The 20,991-nt window shown below is 46.9% G+C and overlaps 1 protein-coding gene across 3 annotated transcripts in view; it reads right to left on the reverse strand.

Moving 5' to 3' along the window:
• PHF21A (PHD finger protein 21A) overlaps window positions 1-20,991 on the reverse strand; it is a 312,010-nt gene that overhangs the window by 49,088 nt on the left and 241,931 nt on the right. For all 3 annotated transcript variants that reach the window (XM_032775109.2, XM_032775102.2, XM_032775108.2), the window contains exon 6: window positions 6,139-6,336. In XM_032775109.2, the coding sequence (XP_032631000.1) occupies window positions 6,139-6,336 (198 nt within the window). The remainder of the gene's footprint in view (window positions 1-6,138; window positions 6,337-20,991) is intronic.

A 20,991-nucleotide genomic window follows, 5' to 3' on the forward strand; every position in this document is an offset into this window, starting at 1 on the left:
GTGGCCCCCTCTGGAGTGCCACGCTCATGCGTCGGTATATTAAGCGTCAACGACCCTAGGCTCTCTCAGTTCCTTCTTTCCTGCAACTCCGACAGAGGAGTAGGAGGGTGGAGAATGGAATGGATATTACCAACACATCTCGACGAACAACAGTTACAAAAGGTAGGTAACCATGTTTTCTTCTTCAAGTGCCTGCTCATGTTGATTCCATTCTAGGTGGCTCACAAGCAGTACCCCAGGAGGTGGGGTTGGAGTTCATGGTTGTGCAGCCTGCAACACTGCTCTACCAAAGCCTGCATCATCTTGGGCCCACTGGGTAAGCGTGTAATGAGACATAAACGCTTGTTCATAGAAAGTCTGAAGTCAGAATCATGTTTTAAATGGTTTTAGCTTCTGGCTGTTGGCTCCCTAGGAATGCACAGTGGCTCTGCAGATATCCTGGATAAGCACTTGGGCTAGGAAAGCTGATGAAGAAGCTTGTGCCCTGGTTGAGGGGGCGGTCACAATCGCCGAAGGAGGCACTTTTGCCTGATCATAGCAGCAGCAGATACAGGCAATTATCCAGGACAAAATTCTCTGAGCAGACACTGGACGACCTTGCATCCTGTCCGCCACCATGACGAACAACTGCATTGACTTATGGAATGGCTTAGTCCTTTCAATGTAGAAGGCTAGCGCCCTCCTGACATCTAGAGAATGCAACCTGTGCTCCTCCTCTGACTTATGTGTTTTTGGAAAGAAGACAGGTAAATACATGTCCTGGCCTGTATGAAACTGTGAGACCACCTTGGGCAGGAATGCTGGGTGCAGCCGGAGCTGGACCTTGTCCTTGTATAACACCGTATAGGGCAGTTCTGAGGCAAGCACCCTAATCTCAAAGATCCTGTGGGCAGATGTTATTGCAACCAAAAGCACAACCTCCCAAGAGAAGAGGAGGGAGCAGGAAGCCAGAGGCTTGAAGGGGGGGACCCAGGAGCCATGACAGAACAAGATTCAGGTCCCACGGAGGGATGGGGTCCCAGATGTGGGGTAGAGGCACTCAAGGCCATTGAGGAACCTGACCTTCATGTCCTGAACGAAAACTGACCTGCCCCAGAGCAGTGGATGGAAGGCTGAAATAGCGGCCAAGTGGACCTTAACAGATGAAAGAGACAGGCCTTGGAGTTTGAGATACAGAAGGTAGTCCAGGATTAACTGCAGTGAGGCCCACTCAGGCCGAACACTTTTATTCAAGGTGCAGCATGTGAACCGATTCCATTTGGCCAGGTAGAGGGCTTTCTGCTGCCCAACAGGACCTGTTGGACACCGGCCAAGTATTGCTCCTCCGCATTTAACCATGTACCAGCCAAGATGTCAGGTACAGCGCTGCGAGGTTTGGGTGCAGATGACTGCAGTGGTTCTGGGACAGCAGGTCCAGCTGGAACAGCAGCTGTAACTGGGTGGCCACCAAAAGGTACAGCAGCGTGCTGAACCAGTGCTGATGAAGCCAAGCCGGCACTATGAGAATCACCTTTGCCCTGTCCTGCTTGATCTTCATGAGGACTCTATGGATTAATGGCACTGGAGTGAAGGCATACATGAAGGCCCCGACCATGGGAGTAGAAAGGCATCTGACAGGGAACCTCTGTCGATCCCCTGAATTGAGCAGAAAATGTGGCACTTCCTGTTCTGCCTGGACGCAAACAAATCCACTGGAAGATGATGCCGATCACCTCCAGATGGAGTGACCATTCATGGTGAGATGAGAAGGTCTTGCTGAGGCAATCTGCAAATGCATTTCTGGCCCAAGGGAGGTGCACAGCTAAGAGATGAATGGCATGCTGAACACAGAAGTTCCACAGCCTGAGAGCTTCTTGGCAAAGGACTGACAATTGGGTTCCACATTGCTTGTCAATATAGAACATTGGGGCAGTGTTGTCCGTCAGGATCTGAACCAACCTGCCCTTTATATGAGGCAAGAAAGCTTGGCAGGCCAAGCGAACCACTCTGAGCTCTCTGACGTTTATGTGTAGGAAGTGACTGTTACTCAACCAACAACCTTGCATGCTGAGATTTCCCAGGTGGGCTCCCCACCCCAGATCTGAGGCATTGTAGTCTAGGGTAACCAACGAGGCTGGGGCCACAAAGGAGACTCCCTCCAACACCCGATACAGGATTCAAACACCATGTGTGTGATGACAATATGTGGTCCAGTACCTTGACTACAAGGTCTATGTTGTGTCTGTTGGGGATATAGACCAACCACAGCCACGCCTGTAGGGGCCTGAGGTGAATCCATGCGTGCCGGACCATGTAAGTACAGACTGCCATGTGACCCAACAACCTCAGGCATGTGTGAATGGTGGTAAGAGGGTGGGCACGCATGCACGAGATAAGGTCTGTCATGGCTCGCAATCGGACTTCGGGGAGGAAGGCTCTGGACCAAGTGGACTGCTCCAATGAACTCTACGCGCTGCACTGGAACTAAAGTTGATTTTTTTCTCATTTATTAACAGACCTAGATCGTGACAAGTGGAGTGAACCAGATCAAGGTGCTGCTACACCTGATCCCAGGATCAGCTTTTGATGAACCAGTCATTGAGGTACAGATAAATCTGAATACCCCAATGCCTCAGGTAAATGGCCACTGATGGCATGCACTTTGTAAACACTCTCAGGGCTGACGAGAGACCAAAGGGTAGTGCCGGGAATTGGAAATGGTGCTGGCCCAGCATAAAATGGAGGAACCATCTGTGTTCTTGGAAGATGGAGATATGGAAACATGCTTCCTTTAAGTTGAGGGCGACATACCAGTTTCTCAGATCCAGGGAGGGAATAATGGAGGCTACAGAAACCATGTGGAACTTCAACTTTTTGAGATGCTTGTTGAGGCGTCGCAAATCTAGGATGGGTTGCAGGCCCCCTTTTGCTTTCAGGATTAGGAAATAATTGGAGTAGAACCCTTTTCCCCTCATTTCCCGAAGGACCTCCTCTACTGCCCCCATATTGAGGAGGTTGTCTACCTCCTGGGCGAGGAGTTGCTTATGAGAAGGGTCCTTGAAGAGGAATGGGGAAGAAGGGTGGAGAGGAGGGGAGGCTAAGAACTGTAGGATGTAGCCTGAGGATATTATGTCGAGCACTCAACGATCCGAGGTTATTCGCGACCAGGCTGACCAGAAGGGGCGCAGACGGTTGAGGAAAAAATAGGAGGGTGGATCTTGGAGCATGACTGGGGTGCAATCCTTGAGCACACCCTCAGAATGCCTGTGTTTGGCTCCCATGGTGTCTTGAAGGACTGGGCTGAGAAAGTGAACGGGAGGATGAGGAGCATCGTCATTTAAACCCCTTGTCTCTGTCCTTTCTCTTATAGGTGCCCATCCGGGGGGGGCCCCCAGGACCTAGGAGGAGGAGGAGAGAACTGCTTCCTAGCCTGCTGTGGAATGTGATGGCTGGCACAGGAGTCTTTAAGGTCATGCAGCCTTGTATCTGTGAGCTCAGAAAAGAGCCCTGGTCCCTCATACGGGAGGTCCTGGAGAGTGGACTGCATCTCCTGGGATAAACCCAAGGATTGTAGTCAAGAGCTGCACCACATCACCACTGCAGAAGCAACAACCCTGGCCACCATATCCATCTAATAAATCTTTCTGTCATAAAGGTCCAGTCTCTTGACGTCTTTATTCTTAGGCATGCTGCTCACCTGTCCCTGCCTGTCCCTCTTGTTGACTATGGACACAACCAGAGACTCAGCAGGTGGGTGCGTATAGAGGTATTCAAACCCCTCTGCAGGGACATAATACTTCTTTTCTACACTTTTCGAAGTGGGCAGAACAGAAGAGGTCTGCCACAACGCCTTAGTGATCTTGAGGACCCTTGGGTGGACTGGCATCATGATGTGGGTCTGGGTGGTGAAAAATATGACACTGAAAAGGTCATCAGATTGCTCTGCCAACTCCTTAATTTCCAGGTTTAAGTTGTCAGCCACTCTCTTAAGGAGAGCCTGGTGCTCTTTAAAGTTGTGGGGAGAAGACTAAGAGTCTGGGAGGTCCCCGCCACGGCTTTATCCAGTGACAAAGACAACGAGGGCATCGCAGGTGGAGGGGTGGGTTCCCCTTCCCCGTCTGGGGATGGCTCCCTAGGCGATGACGCCTTTTGTGCTGTCCCTGTGTCAGATTCTGCACTGTGCTTTGAACCCGGTGCTGGGAGTGGTTTGTCTGAGGTGGCCAGGGAGGACTGGTGGGCGTATGGAACCAGTATCATTGGTATGCCCCAAGGATTCCAACAGGACCATTGAGCAGGCCACTGGCCCTGCTGCCATGCTACCACCATGGATGTTGTGCTGGGCTCTGGGGCCAGCAGAGACCCATGTTTCCTTGACGAGGGACTGAATTCCGGCTCTGACTTGGACCAGTTCCCTTCCAGTGATCAAGGTGGGGCTCTGGAGGCCTGTCTGCTGGCTGACCCTCGCAGGAGACCGGTGCCTAGAGTGTGGGGATCGGTATCTGTCCATCAAGTGGTACCGGGACAGCGGAGACCAATGCTGCAATGGTGAGCGGTCCCACACCGATGGGGTTCGATGCCTGGGAGATCATCTAGGTGATAGGGATCTGTGCCAGGGCAATCTCTGGCGAGAGGCTGGCTGATACTGTGAGTACGGAGATCAGTGCCTCAACTCTGGTGTTCCATGCCTTGTAGAAGAAGAGCATGGTGCTGGAGACCGAGGTTGTGGCGCTGGGTCCTATGTCATGGGGATGCTTTTTGGGCCCTGACGAGGGGGAATGGTTCCGGGTGGAGTGCTCCACACCAACACCAAGGTGCTGGAAGTGGAGTCTGACCAGGAGGCCTCCGAAGCCGGACAAAGTGCAGCCTCCATGAGGAGGGCTTTCAAGGGGATATCTCACTCCTGGGTTTTGAGACAAAAGTTCTTGCAAATCCTGCACTTGTTCTTTATATAAGATTCTCCCAGGCACTTCGAACAGCTGCTGTGGGGGTCACTAACAGGCATCGGTTCGTTGCATGATGAACACAGTTTGAAGCCTGGGGAACGGGGCACGCTCTACTCTGGGGCAAAATCCCAGCCAGGACTCTAGCAACTAAACTAACATTTAACTTAATGGCTAACTACCTACCTAAGAACTATATACAAATAAAACAGACAATGGGCTATTAAGAAACGCTAACACTCTTGCAATGCAAGGTGAGGCACTCTGACCAACTATCACGGGTGGTAAGAAGGAACTGAGAGGGAGTAGGTTTGGGAGTGCCTAATATACCAATGCATGAGCGTAGCACTCCAGAGGGTGCCACTGCCAACCCTACAGATACTGTTAAGGGAAAAATCTCCGACGACTGCGCACATGGGTGTGCACACACCAAGAATGGAATCGACATGAGCAAGCACTCAAAGAAGCACTATTACTCTGATACAACAAAACACTAAAGCATATACTCTACTTCAAGTACTTGAGTATTTTATTGAGCTGGGACCTATGTGATCACAGTTCTAAGTTCCTAGTTCCAAGCATAAGTTTTACGTGAAGAGTAGACCCTGAAGGTTAAAAAGAAAGAATCATATACTTAAAGGAACTCCAAGAGTGAATTTTACCATACTCCTATATAGGTAAACATGACCTGCTCTACAGTGCATTGTGTTTTAACCTCTGTTCTTCTGTGCTCCTGAACTAGAAAACTGTTCCACTGTATGGGGTGAGTAATACTGATATAATAGACCTTAACTGCTTCTTCAGTCTCAGTACGTATAGATGCCTTATGGGCTGTAATTCTTGCCCTTGCATACTAGAAGAAATATTGGTTACAATTTATTTTTGAAAAAGTGGTACTTCCTCCATTCCTGAACTTGGAGGTTCTGACCCCGCTTTTAAAAGAAAGAACAGAAATCATAAACTGCAATTTATTTTGACTTTGGTTAGAAGTGACAGCAAAAGAAGGGACCAGGAACGGAACCCCACATGTATGTGCACAAAGGGGCAAATTCATTTGCACAGAGGCCACCACAAGACCTACACACCATTTAAATCCCACTTGAACTCTGTTTTGAGGACTTAAATTAGCCTTTATGCTCATCTCTCTGCAGAGAGATGAATTTCACCCTAAATAAGCAACATGCCCTGCATATCACAGAAAGGCTTCCAGTGTTTTTACCTGTGATCCAATCAGGTTTGGAGAGGGCACAGTAGATTGCTGCTGCTGATGGTGGTGCTGCTGTAGTTGTTGTAGTGGTTGCTGTTGTGGATTTTGTAGTTTGTTTTCTGACTGTACCAATGGCTGTATTTGAAACTTATTATCTGGCTGCTCCTGCTTTACTATCAGATTCTTCCGCAGCTGTTCCACCACTCTCTTCTATCAGAACAGAAACACAAACAGAAATAGAATTTAGTTGCATATACATAAGAGGACAATGCTTTAGGACCTTTTCTACTGGATTATGAAGGCAAAACACAAAGGAGTCACACTGTCACTCTGATAAGAGAAACAGGTGATATGTTTAGAAATAAAAAAAATCATGACCCCAGCACTGCCTAAAATAAACTCTTTTCTCCTGCAGTGCTTAAGAAGAAAGAGTAACGTGTTTACTGAAAAAGTCTTGTTCACAAGTTCCAGCAGGATTTCTTTTTTAAGGATTTGGGAAGCAGTGTGGTCTATGTATAGAGCACTGGATTGGGACTCATGAGACGGGGGTTTTATTTCCAACTGTGCCATTGGCCTAATGGGTGTCTTGCCTCCATGCTTTGGAACAGGGACTTTAAGTTCAGCAGGAGTGTTGCCCTAGTGATAGAGATGTGCTTTTTGCTGTCTCTATGAAAATTCACCAAAATTAGGCCAATTCATAAGCTTCTGAACAATCTCAGTTGGCACATGCTCAATAGAGATTTGTTAAGAGTCTCAGAGCTAAATTCTCTGAAGATTTCATCTGCATTGAGCATGGTCCATCCCCATACAGCACCTACATGTTAGCAAGACTGCACATGCACTATCCCTACAAAGTGAACAGGCTCCAGCATGCAGCTGCAGGGATTGAGCAGGATTTTCCCTGGAATTACTCCTCCCGCCATCTGGGGAGTCTCTATGGTGCCTGGCACAGGAAGTGAGAAAAGGGATACTGTTCCTCCTGTGCTCTCAATGCTCCCCACTGCTGGCACCCAGGACACAGCCCAACTTGAATGCAAAGGGATGAGAATCAAGCACAAGGGGTAGTGATGCAGGGCAGGGGAATAAGGGCAGAGCACATGGAGGTGGTAAAAGGAGCCTGGAGAGGAGGGAGGTTAGGAGCAGGAGCCAGGAGGGGCAAACAGGAGCAGAAGGGGAACAGGTACAAAAGGGTTGGGACCTGATAGAATAGTGGGAGCCAGGGATGGGAGGGAAGAGGAACAGAGTGGAGTCATGGTCAAGAGGTAAGGGCAGGAGCAGAGGAATGGAAGGAGCTGGAGACATGGGGGACAGGAGCAGGAGACAGACAGGCTGGGGACACTAAAATAATTAGAAAACATTTCCCTACAGAATCTGGAATTGAATCCACAATTGCTGAGTTTTGACACTCCTTTGCTCTCTAGCAAACAGCTATGAAATCCATTTGCAAAGTGTTTCTCCATCACCTCTTATGGGAGGTCCACACACAAGATAATGGCCTTCTATTGCTACCTGTTATTCCATTAGTTCAAGCAGTAGAGGACTGTGCTGGAGATCTAACAATATTAACCCTGCTGATGACCTATGTCAGGGATCAGCTTGGTTCCAACAAATGAAATACTTGTTTTTGGGTTGGGTTTTTTCTCTTTTTTTTTTTTAACATTAAGAAATTACATAAACAAACCTATGGTAAAAGAACATTCAGGTTGCAAAGTCAAGCTATCAAGTTAGGAAATGCCTGAAATAAGGTTGCCTGTGGAACTGTAATTTGGCTCTGTCATAGGTGGGGCTGCTTCACAGTGTACCTACAGGGCCAACCATGGTGCTGCAGGCATTCCCTGTCAAGTTGTGACCACCTGCTCAGACTATGCTGGCTTGTGCCATAAACTCGGCATGTCTCTAAACCCCAGAGTTTCAGAATCTGGCTGTCTGCACCTTTAAACAAACAAACAAACAAAACTCAAAAGCAAGATCTTAGCTGCAGTGCTTGAGGGCAAATCCTAGAACTGGCCCTGGGGTTTTTGCGCAGCACTGAGAGCTCCTCTTCTGTCCCAGTCTCATCCTGCACTAAGAACTGGATGAGACGTGGATCCCTCATTTCCTCAGAAGAGGCAGACAAGCCTTCTTAACTAGTCTGCTGGCTCCTGATTGGTCACTGTTTCCAGACCCATCTCGCCTCTGGAGGACTAAATCTTGTTGGTAGCCTGGTCTGAGCAGGTTTACTTTTAGCTGGGAGTATCAGGGAATGTCCAGCATGGGGCAGAGAAGGCCTGATAGACCCCATCACACACCACCCCCCTGCAGAATGGGCTTTAGGACCCAATCTCCCCCTTCTGCAATAACCCCACTATCTTGGGAAAACAAAACCACAACCTAGTGCTGTGAACCCCTTTGGTTTTGCACATGCAAGGCACACTGTTGCAGCACCAAATACCACCGAGTAGCACCAGGATGCATGATCCATTATTAGGTAAAAGGGAATCCCTAAAAGATAATAATTTTAAGGCCCTACAGCCAATCTGATGGCCAAGCACTCCTGCTTGATGGTGGAGAATCTAATCTCTCCTCACTGCAGTTTCCAATTTAGGTACAATACTGGATGTTCCACACCTTGAAAACTGAATGACAACACTGTTCCCAAAGCAATTGGGGAAGTTTGAATTTGTAGTAAAAACGAGCATGAGAAGTCCAGACACCAAAGGAAGCTGACATAGGATAATGAGGTTACTTATCTGTAACTGAAAGTTCTTTGAGATGTTTGGTCCCTATCTGTATTCCACTCAGCATTATGTGCGTACATCATGCACCTGAAGCTGGACCTTTTGAAAGTAGTACTGTTCAGCTGTCGGTGTATGCGCCCTGTGCTGCCTCATGGTTTCACCCGAGGTGATAAAGGGCCTGTTAGGCCGCCGGCATCTCCAGTTCCTTCTCTACCACAGAACTATTGAATCCACAGCAGAGGGGAAGGAGGATGGGTTTGCAATACAGACAGGGACCACACATCTCAAAGAACCTTAAGTTACAGGTAAGTAATCTCGTTGTCGTCTTCAATCGATGGTCCCTATGGTATTCCACTTAGGGTGAGTAACAAATAACCAAGCGTCCGTTGGAGAATCATGCATTAGAGTGTAGTGTGTGGAAAAGGTGTGTACTGAACTCCATGTGGCTGCCTTGCATATATCTGTGAGGGGCACATTGTGGCGTGCGGCTGTAGTTGATGCTTATGATCTCATGGAATGGGCCCGAATCCATCCAGGCGGGGAACATCCTGATAGCAGCATGTAATGCACCCTGGAGATCCACCTGGAGAGTTTCTGGGTGGAAATACTTTGCCTTTTCATTCTCTCCACTATGGCAATGGAAAGCCCAGGGGATTTCCTATACAGCTTTGTCTGCTCAAGATAAAAAGCCAGTGCCCTTCGAACTTCTAATGAGTGAAGCCTTCTTTCCTCATTTGAGGCTTGAGGAAGAAGGTAGGTAATTAAGGTGGAATTGGGAAACCACCCTGGATAGGAACTTGGGATGAAGGCATAAAGAGATCTTGTCTTTATGGAAAGTAGTAAAGGGGGTGGGGGTGTTAGCCATCATGGCTCCCAGCTTGCTAGTCATCCTAGCCGATATAATGGTGACAAAGAAAATGACTTTCATAGAAAGGAGAAATAGTGAGCATCAAGCCATAGGTTTGAAGGGGTCGGACATCAACGAGGTGAAGACTAGGTTAAGGTCCCACTGGGCAGCAATAGATTGAATGGGGCGGGGTGGGATATTTTCGCAGAAGGTACTTCCAGAACCATACAGTTAATGGGTGGGTAAAGATTGAATGGCTGTCCTCTGGTGGGTGAAAAGCACTAATGGCAGCTGCATACATCTTCATGGAACTGAGGACCAGTCCTGAGTCCTTCAGATAAAGGAAATATTCCCAGAGTAGTGGGATGCTCACTGCTTCAGAGACAAGGCCCTGCTGGACGGCCTTCCAGGCAGTGAAACGCATCTATTTGGCTTGATACAAGCGTCTTGTGGACTCCTTTCTGCTGCTTGAGAGAACATATCACACTGCCAGAGAGCATTCCTGCACTAGTGGACATGTCCATCCAAAACCCAACCCATCAGGTAAAGAGTGTGTGGGTTGGGGTATCTGAGTCTGCTGTTGTGTTGGGTCAGCACCTCTGGCAACGTCCAAAGCGTTAGTGGGGAGTGCTTCAACATGCAGAGAAGTGGGAGCCAAAATTGGTGATTCCTGAAAGAGGCGATCAGGATAATTGTTGCTTTCTCCTGTCTGACTTTGTGGATCGCTTGTGATAGGAGGGATGGGGAGGGGAAGGCATAATTCGTCCTGTCCGACCAATTGAGGACTAGGGTGTCCCCCTTTGATTCAGTTCCAACTCCTCCCCTTGAACAGTACTGAGTGCATTTGGTATTGTCATGGGATGCAAAAAGATCCCTCACTGGGGTTCCCCATTGGCCAAAGAAGTCCATCATTATGGAGTTGTGCAACTCCCATTCGTAGTCGGTTGCAAAGTTTCTGCTGAGAGCACTGGTAATCATGTTCTGGATGCCCAGTAGATAAACTGCTGTCAAAAGTGGTGCGCTATTCTCAAAGGTGCATAACTTCCACACACTAGGCTCAAGATCTTGTCCCCCCTTGCTTGTTTATATAGAAGACCACGGTGGTATTGCCTGACATGACAAGAACATGTTGGTCTTGGATGGTTGGAAGGAACATCTGTCAAGCTTTGCGTACTGCCTGGAATTCCAACATGTTTATGTGCATCCTGGCCTCTCTTGTTGTCCACATGCCTTGTGTCACATGGTCACTCATGTGGGTGCCCCATTACATGAGGGATGTGTTCATTATGGTCATAATGGTGGGTGAGGATGGGAGGAAGGTCATTCCCAAGTGGACTTGTACGGGGATCATCCACTACTGGAGTGAGGAGAGAACTTCTGGTGGCATGAGGAGCAGTGTGTTCATGGGTTGATGCATGGAGGAGTAGACCCTTTGTAGCTACAATTGAATGCAGTGCAGGTGTAGGTGAGCGACGAGAATGACATGTGCAGGCTGTCATGTGTCCAAGAGAAAGAGGCAGATTTTGGCCAAAACCGAAGGGTTGGAAGACACTAAAATGATTAATTCCCTCACTGTCTGGAATCATTCCCTTGGTAGATAAACTGGGGTGGAAGTCACGTCTATGAGAGCCTCTATGAACTCCAGGGATTGCATAGGGCTTAAAGTTGATTTTTTTATGTTGACCCCCAGGGAGGAGAGCAGTAGAAGCAGTTGGGATGTTGATTCCTGGACCTCTTGTTTGGTCCATGCTGCTATCAGCCAGTCATCCAGATATGGAAAAACAAGAGTTCCTTGATGTCTGAGACTGGCTGCCACCACTGAGAAAACTTTTGTGAATACTCAGAGGGAAATGATAAGTCTGAAAGGTAGAACCCTGTATTGAAGATGCTGAGGCCCCATCTTGAACCTCAAGAACCTATCATGTGTTGGGTGCATATCGATATGGAAGTAGACGTCTTGCATAATCAAGAGCCATAAACCATATTCCTTTTTCTAAGAAGAGAATGATTGTTACGAGCATGACATGCAAAATCTTGGACTGGAAATCAAATGGTTGAGGCATCAGAGATCCAATATTGGTTTCCATCTTCGAGTCTTTTTGGGGTCTAGGAAGTATCTCAAGTAGAACCCTGTTCCCTGAAAGGAGTCTGGTATTATTAGCTCCACAGCTCCCTTCTGCAACAGAGAATTAACCTTGAATTGGAGGAGGTCGTCACGTGAGTGTTCTGTGTGTGTGGACTGAGGAGGAGGGCGAGATGGATGTGTTGCCATAAACACTGTGACGTAGCTGCTGTGGATGATATCTAGGATCCACTTGTCCATTGTGCAGTAGGTGGCAGAATTTCCTCTCAGGTGCTGGTGTGTAGATAGAGGCTCTAGAGTCCTTCTGGGAATGTAGGGACTTGTCTGTCTTCTGACTGAAGAGAGGGAATTCGTCAAATGGGAGGTCTTTTATAGAGTTTTGCACCTCCTTGGGGAAGCCAGAGGAGTGTAACCAGGAGTTCCTATTCATGACAATCCCCGTTATCAGGACACGGGAAGCCATGTCTGCAGAATGGACCTGGAGAGTAACTTGCCTTCCTGCAAAACTGCCTAGAATTGGTTGTGATCTCACGAGGGCAACTTGTCTGCAAACTCAGCCAACTGCCCATAGTTAATAAAATCAAATTTGGCCCTCAGGCCAAGTAATTTGAAATACAAAATTGGAGTCCCGCCGAGAAGACCTTTCTGCCCATGAGGTCTAGCCTCTTACCCTCTCTATCAGATGGGGTTCTTGCTTGGAACACTTAGAAGTCGCCTGGATGACCAATAAGTTTGGTGGAGAATAAGAGAACAGGAATTCTGATCCTTTGGTGGAGACATGGTATCTCTTCTTTCGGGGTGGGTGCAGATGTGACCGGGTTGTTCCATACAGCATGTGCCAACTGGATGATGACATCACTGATTGGTAGGACCACCTTCGCTGGTACATATGTGTGCAAGATGTCAAGCAGCTAGTGTTGACTGTCTTGTGCCTCCTCTAAAGGAATTTCTAGGGCATTGCCTAGTCTCTGCAGCAATTCCAGAAACTGGCAATAGTTGTCCAATGGGGAGGAGTGGATTGAAGAGGCATCTGCATCTGGAGAATATGACGGATGCCTCTCCGGATCCGTCAGACTCGTGCTAATTGGTGTATTATCCAGCGCTACGTTGCAGCGCCTACCTGACGAGGGTTGTGGTGGTGAAATGGGAGAGTCCTCCCAAACTGAGCAGGATCATTTGGAGAGTAAATATTAGGGCCATGAGCTCAAGTATTGCCAGCCCGGTTGACCCTGCTGTGGCATACCCCATGACCACGGTGCCGGATACCAACTCTGCGGATAAGGCAAGGTGGGGAATGGCCACGGCACTGTCAGAGTCTTTGGGTAGTCATGCTTCTGGAACGGGAGTGGTGAACCTTGTTGGACATCCATATTCTCCAAATCAGAGGAGTCAGAAACATCACCAAATGATGGTGCCATTGGAACCACCAGAACGAGAGGCGGCAGGAACATAGCTGGTGAAGGGTCTCTTCAACTTGGTGATCAGATTGGTGGTTGTGGAGACTGTAGTCCCTCCAATGTGAACAACTCGTGGGGACCGAAGGCGCTTCCAAGTCTCCATGGGATTAATGGTATTCATTCTGCTGGAGGAGTCAATATTGTGAACTGCATCTATCTGGAGACCGATGGTTCCCCGGATGCCAGCGGAGTCACTGGGTCTGTAATATGTACTGGTGGATCCGTGACTGATGCGGCTATTTCTTGGTCTCATGAGACTTGGAACGCATGGTTCAATCGTGGCCATAACCCATGGATAGTGCAGAGTCCTTCTTAGACTTGGAGGAAGACTTACTGCCATGGTTATGCGCATCTTTCTTTGCTTCATGGCTAAGCCCCAGTGTGGGATCCTTAGCACTGGTACCAGCAGAGTCTGATGGAGGTTCTGCGGCGGGAGGGGTGCTCTTCGCCTATTCAGGCTGATGTACTGGAGAGGAGGGGGGTTCCCCATCCAAGATCTGATGCTGGTCCCATGGCAGCCTCCAAAAACTATTTCCTGAAGAGGACACTCGGGTTCTCCCAAGTATGGGCAGGAGAGGCACATACTGCACCTGGACGTGATATGGGCTTCCCCCAAGCAGTGCAGATAGCACTGGTGCTTGTTACTGATGGAAAACTTGTGAGGGCAGGAAGGACAGGTTTTAATCAGGTACGAAAGGAACAATCAAACAAAAACCAAAAAATAAATGCAGAACAGATAAGAAATTTAAACTATGAACAGCACTAAGGATAGTTTTGAAAGTTTTGGAAAGTGCATCATGGGGATGATAGGAGTAGAAGTTCCAACTTGGACCATGCAGCCTTGAGAAGGAACTGGAGGTGCTGGCAGCCTGTCGCACCCTTTATCACCTCTGGCGAGACCACAAGGCAGCACAGGGCGCATGCCCAGACCACAGAACAGCACTACTTTTAAAAGCTTTGGCTCCAGGTGCATGGTGCATGTCCTTAACCCTCAGCAAAATTCAGACAGGGACCATCACTTGAAGAAGAAAGTCTTGATTTTTGGTAAAGGGATTGCTACATTCAGTTATCCACTGGATTGCTCTAGTTGCAGTGGCTTTCATGAGCTCCGCCAAAAGCGTTGCAAAATGGGATGTGAACCTTCAGTAACAGCTGGTCAGTCCCAAGAAAGACTACCTGTTTTCCTGGGTGTGAGAATGCAGGCTGTCTGTCTTATCTTGTAGCGGTTGAATTCATCCATTTCCTATGAGATGGCCTACACCTGAGACCACCACTGCTCAAGGAAAACCCAGGTAACCAAAAAAGGCCTGATAAATCCCATCACAGCCCAGATCTTTGTGTGCTTTATGACTGTCTTAATTAAATGATTTCATACTATATTTTCCACAGACCCCTACCTCATCCAGAGTAGAGAACGGACAATGTTCAGAGAGTGCATTGTTATTCAATATTCTTTTTATCTTCCTCATTCAAAGTATGGCTTCAGGTCTTATCTATTATACATCATCCAACCTATGGGCAGCGGGTCGCATAGGCAGGGGGAGGCATTGCCACCCCAAACAGCCAGGCGTGACCCAGCCCCCTGCTGTGACACTCCCTGTGTGCGGCTGCAGCTCCAGTAGTCTTCTGGGCTCCGAATCCAGTCCCCAGTGCTCTGGGTCTGGGGCCATGCACTGCCCACCTTCCTGTGCTCCGGAGCTAGGGAGGCTGGGGTCGCCTACCACCCCACACTCCGGAGCTGGTGATACTGGGGCTGTGTGCCACCTGCCCTCCGGAGCTGGGGAGGCTGGGCCATGTGACACCTGCCCTACCACGCTCTAGGACTGGGGCTGCATGCTGCCCATCCTCCTGAGCTGGGAAGGATGGGGCCGCGCACCACCTGCCTTCCTGCTCCCTCCCGCTCCCCTGGGTTGAGAGGCTGGATCTGTGTGCTGCTCGCCCTCCTGGTGCTCCTTTGGGGGTGGGGTGCTAGCCATGAGACTGGGCCAGTGGCCACGGGGCTCCGATGGGGGGTGGGGCTTAGCTCCAGTGGAGCCTTGGGTAGAAGGGACAAGGCTGGGGTTTAGCCTCCCACAGCCGGTAGTTCACGTGCCACCCATGATCTAACTTCTGTACTGAATGCAAAACTATTAATTTCCTCATGGGCATTTCCAAGGTGTATTCACTATACTATTCAAGTACTTCATGGATCAAACATCAATGAATTTATTTTCAAAACACCCTTATATAGAAGAGGTGGCATTATTACCCCCATTTTACAAATTGGGAACAGAGGCATAGAGAAATTAAGGTAAAAAATGTCTACTAATTTGGGTGGGACACCTAGGGCCTGATTTTTTAGACTACTTAACATTTTTAATCATTGTATGCATTCAAAATACAGCTCCAATCAAGGAATACTCAGAAGTTCTGCAAGTATCGCCACTGTTGTTTGAAACTGGGCGTGCAGAAAATTAATTATACATCTTTCAACATCTAAAACAGATGAGGATGGGATTGTACAGACAACAGCTTCATGCACTACACAACCCTGTTTCGTTCCCAAAATATAGAGTATCCTGTGCACCAAACGAGACAGTGGAAAAAATAGTATGTGATCATGTAATTAAACACTGGATACCTCAAAAAACTCACAGTTAAACAGTAAGCAAATCTCAGTTTTAACTACAGTAGAACACCTGCTCTACTTAAGGTGTCCAGATGAAAGTTGCATGAGTACCCTTAATTCTGACATTTCCTAACGTCTGATTCCTGGACTTAGCAACCTTAACATTTTTTTAGGTAGTTTTAAAAAATGTCATTATTATTACTACCACTACCACCAGAACCTAAAAGAGGGTCTAGTAGGGCAAACAGTTTGGGGGTGGGGGGAATCATGGCACAGTCTTTTTGGGGGGGTACGGGTTCCTACTTACTTTATAGATTTTATGAAAAGCAAGAATATTAATATAATAAGTTCCCTCTCCTGATAGCTTTTTGTCCTTCAGAGATCACTTTACAGATTGAAGGCTGATTACGCTCATATGGGCAACTGGATCTAGATAGCTCAGCTTACACTTGCATAACAGGCTGGGATTTGGAACAACATAATGGGTAGTTCAGTTTTTGGGGCACGAAAAGCTATCTGCTTTCCACATACTCCTCCTGTGGTCAATTTAGGGTAGATTCAAAGTCTCAGGAGAACAAGTAAATCCCTCTTGACTATGAGGTCAATGCTCCAATCCAACTCTACAGTCAACCCACCCAAGACAATTATGTAAATAGAAAAATGGTGGCTTAGTATAAAGACAAAGCTAAATTGGAGTGCGAGTAGATAATTTATGGTATCAAATCTCATGGAATATGCAATCCATCAAAATCAAAACACTATGTGAAATTGAATTGATTTTGATTTTTAAAACCAAAAGAAAAGTTCCAGCATAGTCAAAAATATCCTGATTTGATATTTCTGGAAGTACATTTTTGATTTTTGTTTTGAAACTATTTTTTTACTTTTTGTTATGGTACACTATAATAAAAATTCATAAAAGTCTAAAACTGAATATAAACATTTTAATTACTGAAACAATGGGGGGGAGGGAATTCCTTGTGGAACTTTCAAGTTTTGTTTTGCACGCTTGACTAAGCTAAATTTTGCAAACCTGAAATTCCTTAGCAAAACAGAACTTCTGTCCTCTACACAACCTAGCTGTAACAATCAAGTTCTTGGTTCAAATTCCTGCTCTAAGGATTAAGACTATGCTCTCACCTACCCAACCTCCCAGAGACTTGGCTACATTTAGAGTTACAGCGCTGGTGGGCTTTACAGCTGCAACTTACTTCCCGTCCACACTGGCAAGGACACATAGTGCTGTATCTCCTGGCTACACGCTGCATGTATTCTGTCATAAACAGATGTTAAGGTTAATGTCTCTTTTACTGTAAAGGGTTAACTAGCTCATAAACCTGAACAACTACCAAGGACCAATCAGGAGACAAGATACTTTCAAATCTCGGTGGAGGGAAGCCTTTGTTTGTGCTTTTTGGGTTTTTTCTTTGTTCTCTCTGGGTTCTGAGAGGGGCCAGACATGTAAGCAGATTTCTCCAATCTTTCTGAAAAAGCCTCTTCTGTTCAATTTAGTAAGTACCAGTTAGAAAGGTGGTTTAGTCTTTTTGTTTGTTTTCTTTATTTGCAAATGTGTATTTTGCTGGAAGGATTGTATCTCTGTGGCTGCAACTTTTATTTGCGCTGGGGGGAGGATTCTCTTTAGTGTCTATAAGCTAAATGACCCTGTAACATTTTATATCTTGATTTTACAGAGAAAATTTTTACTTTTTTCTTTCTTTTATTAAAAGTTTTCCTTTTTAAGAACCTGATTGATTTTTTGGTTATCTTATGTAAGACCCAAGGGGAGGGAGTCTGCACTCACCAGGGAATTGGTGGGAGAAAGGAAAATCCTGGTTTCTCTCTGTGTTAGGATTACTGGCTCTCTCTCAGGGAGAGTCTGGGAGGGGGAGAGAAGGGGGGGAAGGTGAATTTCCTCTCTGTTTTAAGATATAAGGAGTTGAATCACAGGGATCTCCCAGTGTTACCCAGGGAGGGGAGAATCTGGGAGGAAGAAAGGAGGGGAATGGTTTATTTCCCTTTGTTTTGAGATCCAAGGGATTTGGGTCTTGGGGTCCCCAGGGAAGGGTTTGGGGGCCAGAAAGTGCCCCAAAACACTATATTTTTGGGTGGTGGCAGCTCTACCATTTCTAAGCTAGTAATTAAGCTTAGGGGGTTTCATGCAGGTACCCCATCTTTTGGACACTAAGGTTCAGAGTGGAGGTTCATACCTTGACAACTTCACCTCGACGAGAGGAATAAAGAGAACAGCGCTGGGGTGCCAGTGTAAACAGTGATTAATCTTACTACACTGTAACGGACCTCCAGAACCTTCCCATAATGCTTTTAAGTAAAGATAACACTCTTTGTTTTGTTGTGATGCCTCTCTTTGTTTTGTTGTGAACTCGGGGCTCCCTGTTTATCTAAAAAACAAACAGAGCTACTGTTTGCAGTGAATGAGCAGAGGCAGGCAGGGGGATCCCTTTGGAATGTCCACAGCTAGGGTATGGCTACACTCACACTTTACAGCGCTGCAACTTTCACACTCAGGGGTGTGAAAAAACACCCCCCTAAGCGCTGCAAGATACAGCGCTGTAAAGCGTCAGTGTAATCAGGGCGGCAGAGCTGGGAGTGTGGCTCCCAGCGCTGCACGCTACACACGTAAAGGATGTGGTTTACATGCAGCGCTGGGAGACCTCTCTCCCAGCGCGGCCGCTCCAACCACACTCACACTTCAAAGCGCTGCCGCGGTAGCGCTTTGAAATTCCAAGTGTAGCCATACCCCTAGTGTCTGCTTGAGGAGAGAAGCAGCACGGCGGGGGGGTGGGGGTCTGTTTCGGAGCAGCTGCTTATCTGGTCTGTGAGGAAAAAAACAAAGAAGGCTATTTGCATTTAGTGAATGAGAGAGGAGTGGGGGAAGGGGTCGGAACTTGCAAGGCAGGGGGCTGACACAGTGTCAGTTCCAAAAATCCACTCACTCTGTCTCCCCTACGCGCCTTGTCACACTCCACTCCACCTCCCTCTTTTGAAAAGCACGTTGCAGCCACTTGAACGCTGGGATAGCTGCCCATAATCCACCACTCCCAACAGCGCTGTGCTGCAAATGTGGCCACACTGCAGCGCTGGTAGCTGTCAGTGTGGCCACACTGCAGCGCTTTCCCTACACAGCTGTACGAAGACAGCTTTAACTCCCAGCGCTGTACAGCTGCAAGTGTAGCCAAACCCAGAAAAAGAAAGCAGTAGGTGTGGGATGCCAAATTGGAGGGTTTCATATCTGTAATTTTAAGAAAGTAGATCAGAGATACTGCCCACTAGAAAGGAAATTCAACTCTTGTTAAGGACACAACTGAAATTTGTGAATTCACATTATTGACCTTTTTACAAATGACTGAATTCAGCAACTATCAAGTGTATTGAGATAAGGTTATTTGGCTGATAAAAATGCTCTTTGATATTCTGAGAAGAGTCAGCTGACAACTCTCTCTCTATGCCAGATACTTGAGATTAAAAGAAAAGCAGATCCGAAGTCCCAGAAAAATTGGGAGTTTGCAAATGATCAAAGTGAAAATTAACAACTTCCTATTGTATTCATAAAAGTGCCAAAACCTGCCAAGGACTAACAATGCCTGAATTTGTTTCCTCCTACAGCACATAGTAAAGACAGCAGTGTAAAAAAATATTCTTTTAATTCAAGAATTTTATATGGAGACTTAACTGGTCTGTGTTTGTCAGCCCCATTCATATATTTTAACAATTTAACAATAATCTAAAATTGTTTTCTGAAAACATCAACCATGTTAACAAGCTAAAGTGCCATGTCAGCAAGCAGAGACAGGAACTGAGAGAACGAATGTCCAGAAAGTAACTCGAATTGAGGGGGAGGAGAGGAGAACACAGCAGAGGACAGGATATAACACAAATCTGTAATACCTGCCAAAAATGAACTCCAGATAAAAACTGCACAGGAAACTAAAGAATTACTGTACCCAACACAAACAGGAAGCCATCCATAAGAAATTTAGTGATAATGGTGCTCTCCTACTGATTTCCTAACTCAAGGAAACCAGCAGCAACCATGCAAGAACTCATTCCCACAGTGTTCTTTACAACAGAAGGGAACAGTAGCGAGAGAGAAAAAGGGCAGTCAGGCTTGAGCACTCCTAAACCATACAGCTACAGGAAGGTGACAGCCAATCAGAACAGGATTTCGGAGAGTAGGAGTCAAGTGAGTCATATCACATTCACAACTGATGCTCCTTCAGGTCCTGAAACAAAGCTCAGGAGAGCAGGGGAGAAAAAACAGGAGTGAAACATTTGCAAACTCATTATTACCCTGCTGGAAAAAGAAGACTGCATATCTGACACAGGACAGATAGTGTAAGCGGAAAAAAATTGTTTCTTTGGAAGTCTACTCTGGCTTTTTAGAATATGCTGAGAACTGCTTGATAGCCTCATTTTCTACCATCCATATTTATTATAAGGATATTCAGTTGGGAGGAACCACTAGTAAAACTGAAAGTTTGCAGGAGATACCAATAACTTCTGTCAGTTAAATTCCTTCTAACAACTGTCAATAAAAATACACCTGCATTAAAGCTACAAAATTGCTCCACAGCCAGAGGGCCTCAGGACAGTGTGTTCATTATTCATTACCAAGGCCAATTGTGAATTGTACATTCACAAATAATTTAGTTTCACCTGCAAAATCAGACAGTTTACCACACAACTCCTAAGGGACCTGTCCATATCACAGCTCATAGCCATGTCTGAAATAAGTTTTCAAACTTTGCTACAGTGGTGCCAGTCTGTACCACACTGAAAACAACTACATTCTGGGCAGTCAGATCTGTGAGGGCAAACCTTTGCACGTTCGTGGAGCCCTATTGAAATCAATGGGGATCTACCAGCTCAGGCGCAATGCTGACAGATCCCAGTCATCAGCAGGTGGGATCAAACCTGGGATCCCTGAAGTTCAGGTGTATGAGCTATTACTGCATAAGCTAAAAGCCACATGCCTCTTAGCTAACGCTGTAGCAGACTCATCAATCTCTAGCTGGGCTAGGTGACAACAGAGGAGGACAGAGTGCTACGTGACAACAGAGGAGGACAGAGTGCTACATCAAGCAGGCCTGGATTTCGCAAGGGTCCACCCACACAGCTCTGTTTGCAGGACTGGG

Source organism: Chelonoidis abingdonii, chromosome 4 (assembly GCF_003597395.2).
Source record: "Chelonoidis abingdonii isolate Lonesome George chromosome 4, CheloAbing_2.0, whole genome shotgun sequence".
Lineage (NCBI taxonomy): Eukaryota > Metazoa > Chordata > Testudines > Testudinidae > Chelonoidis > Chelonoidis abingdonii.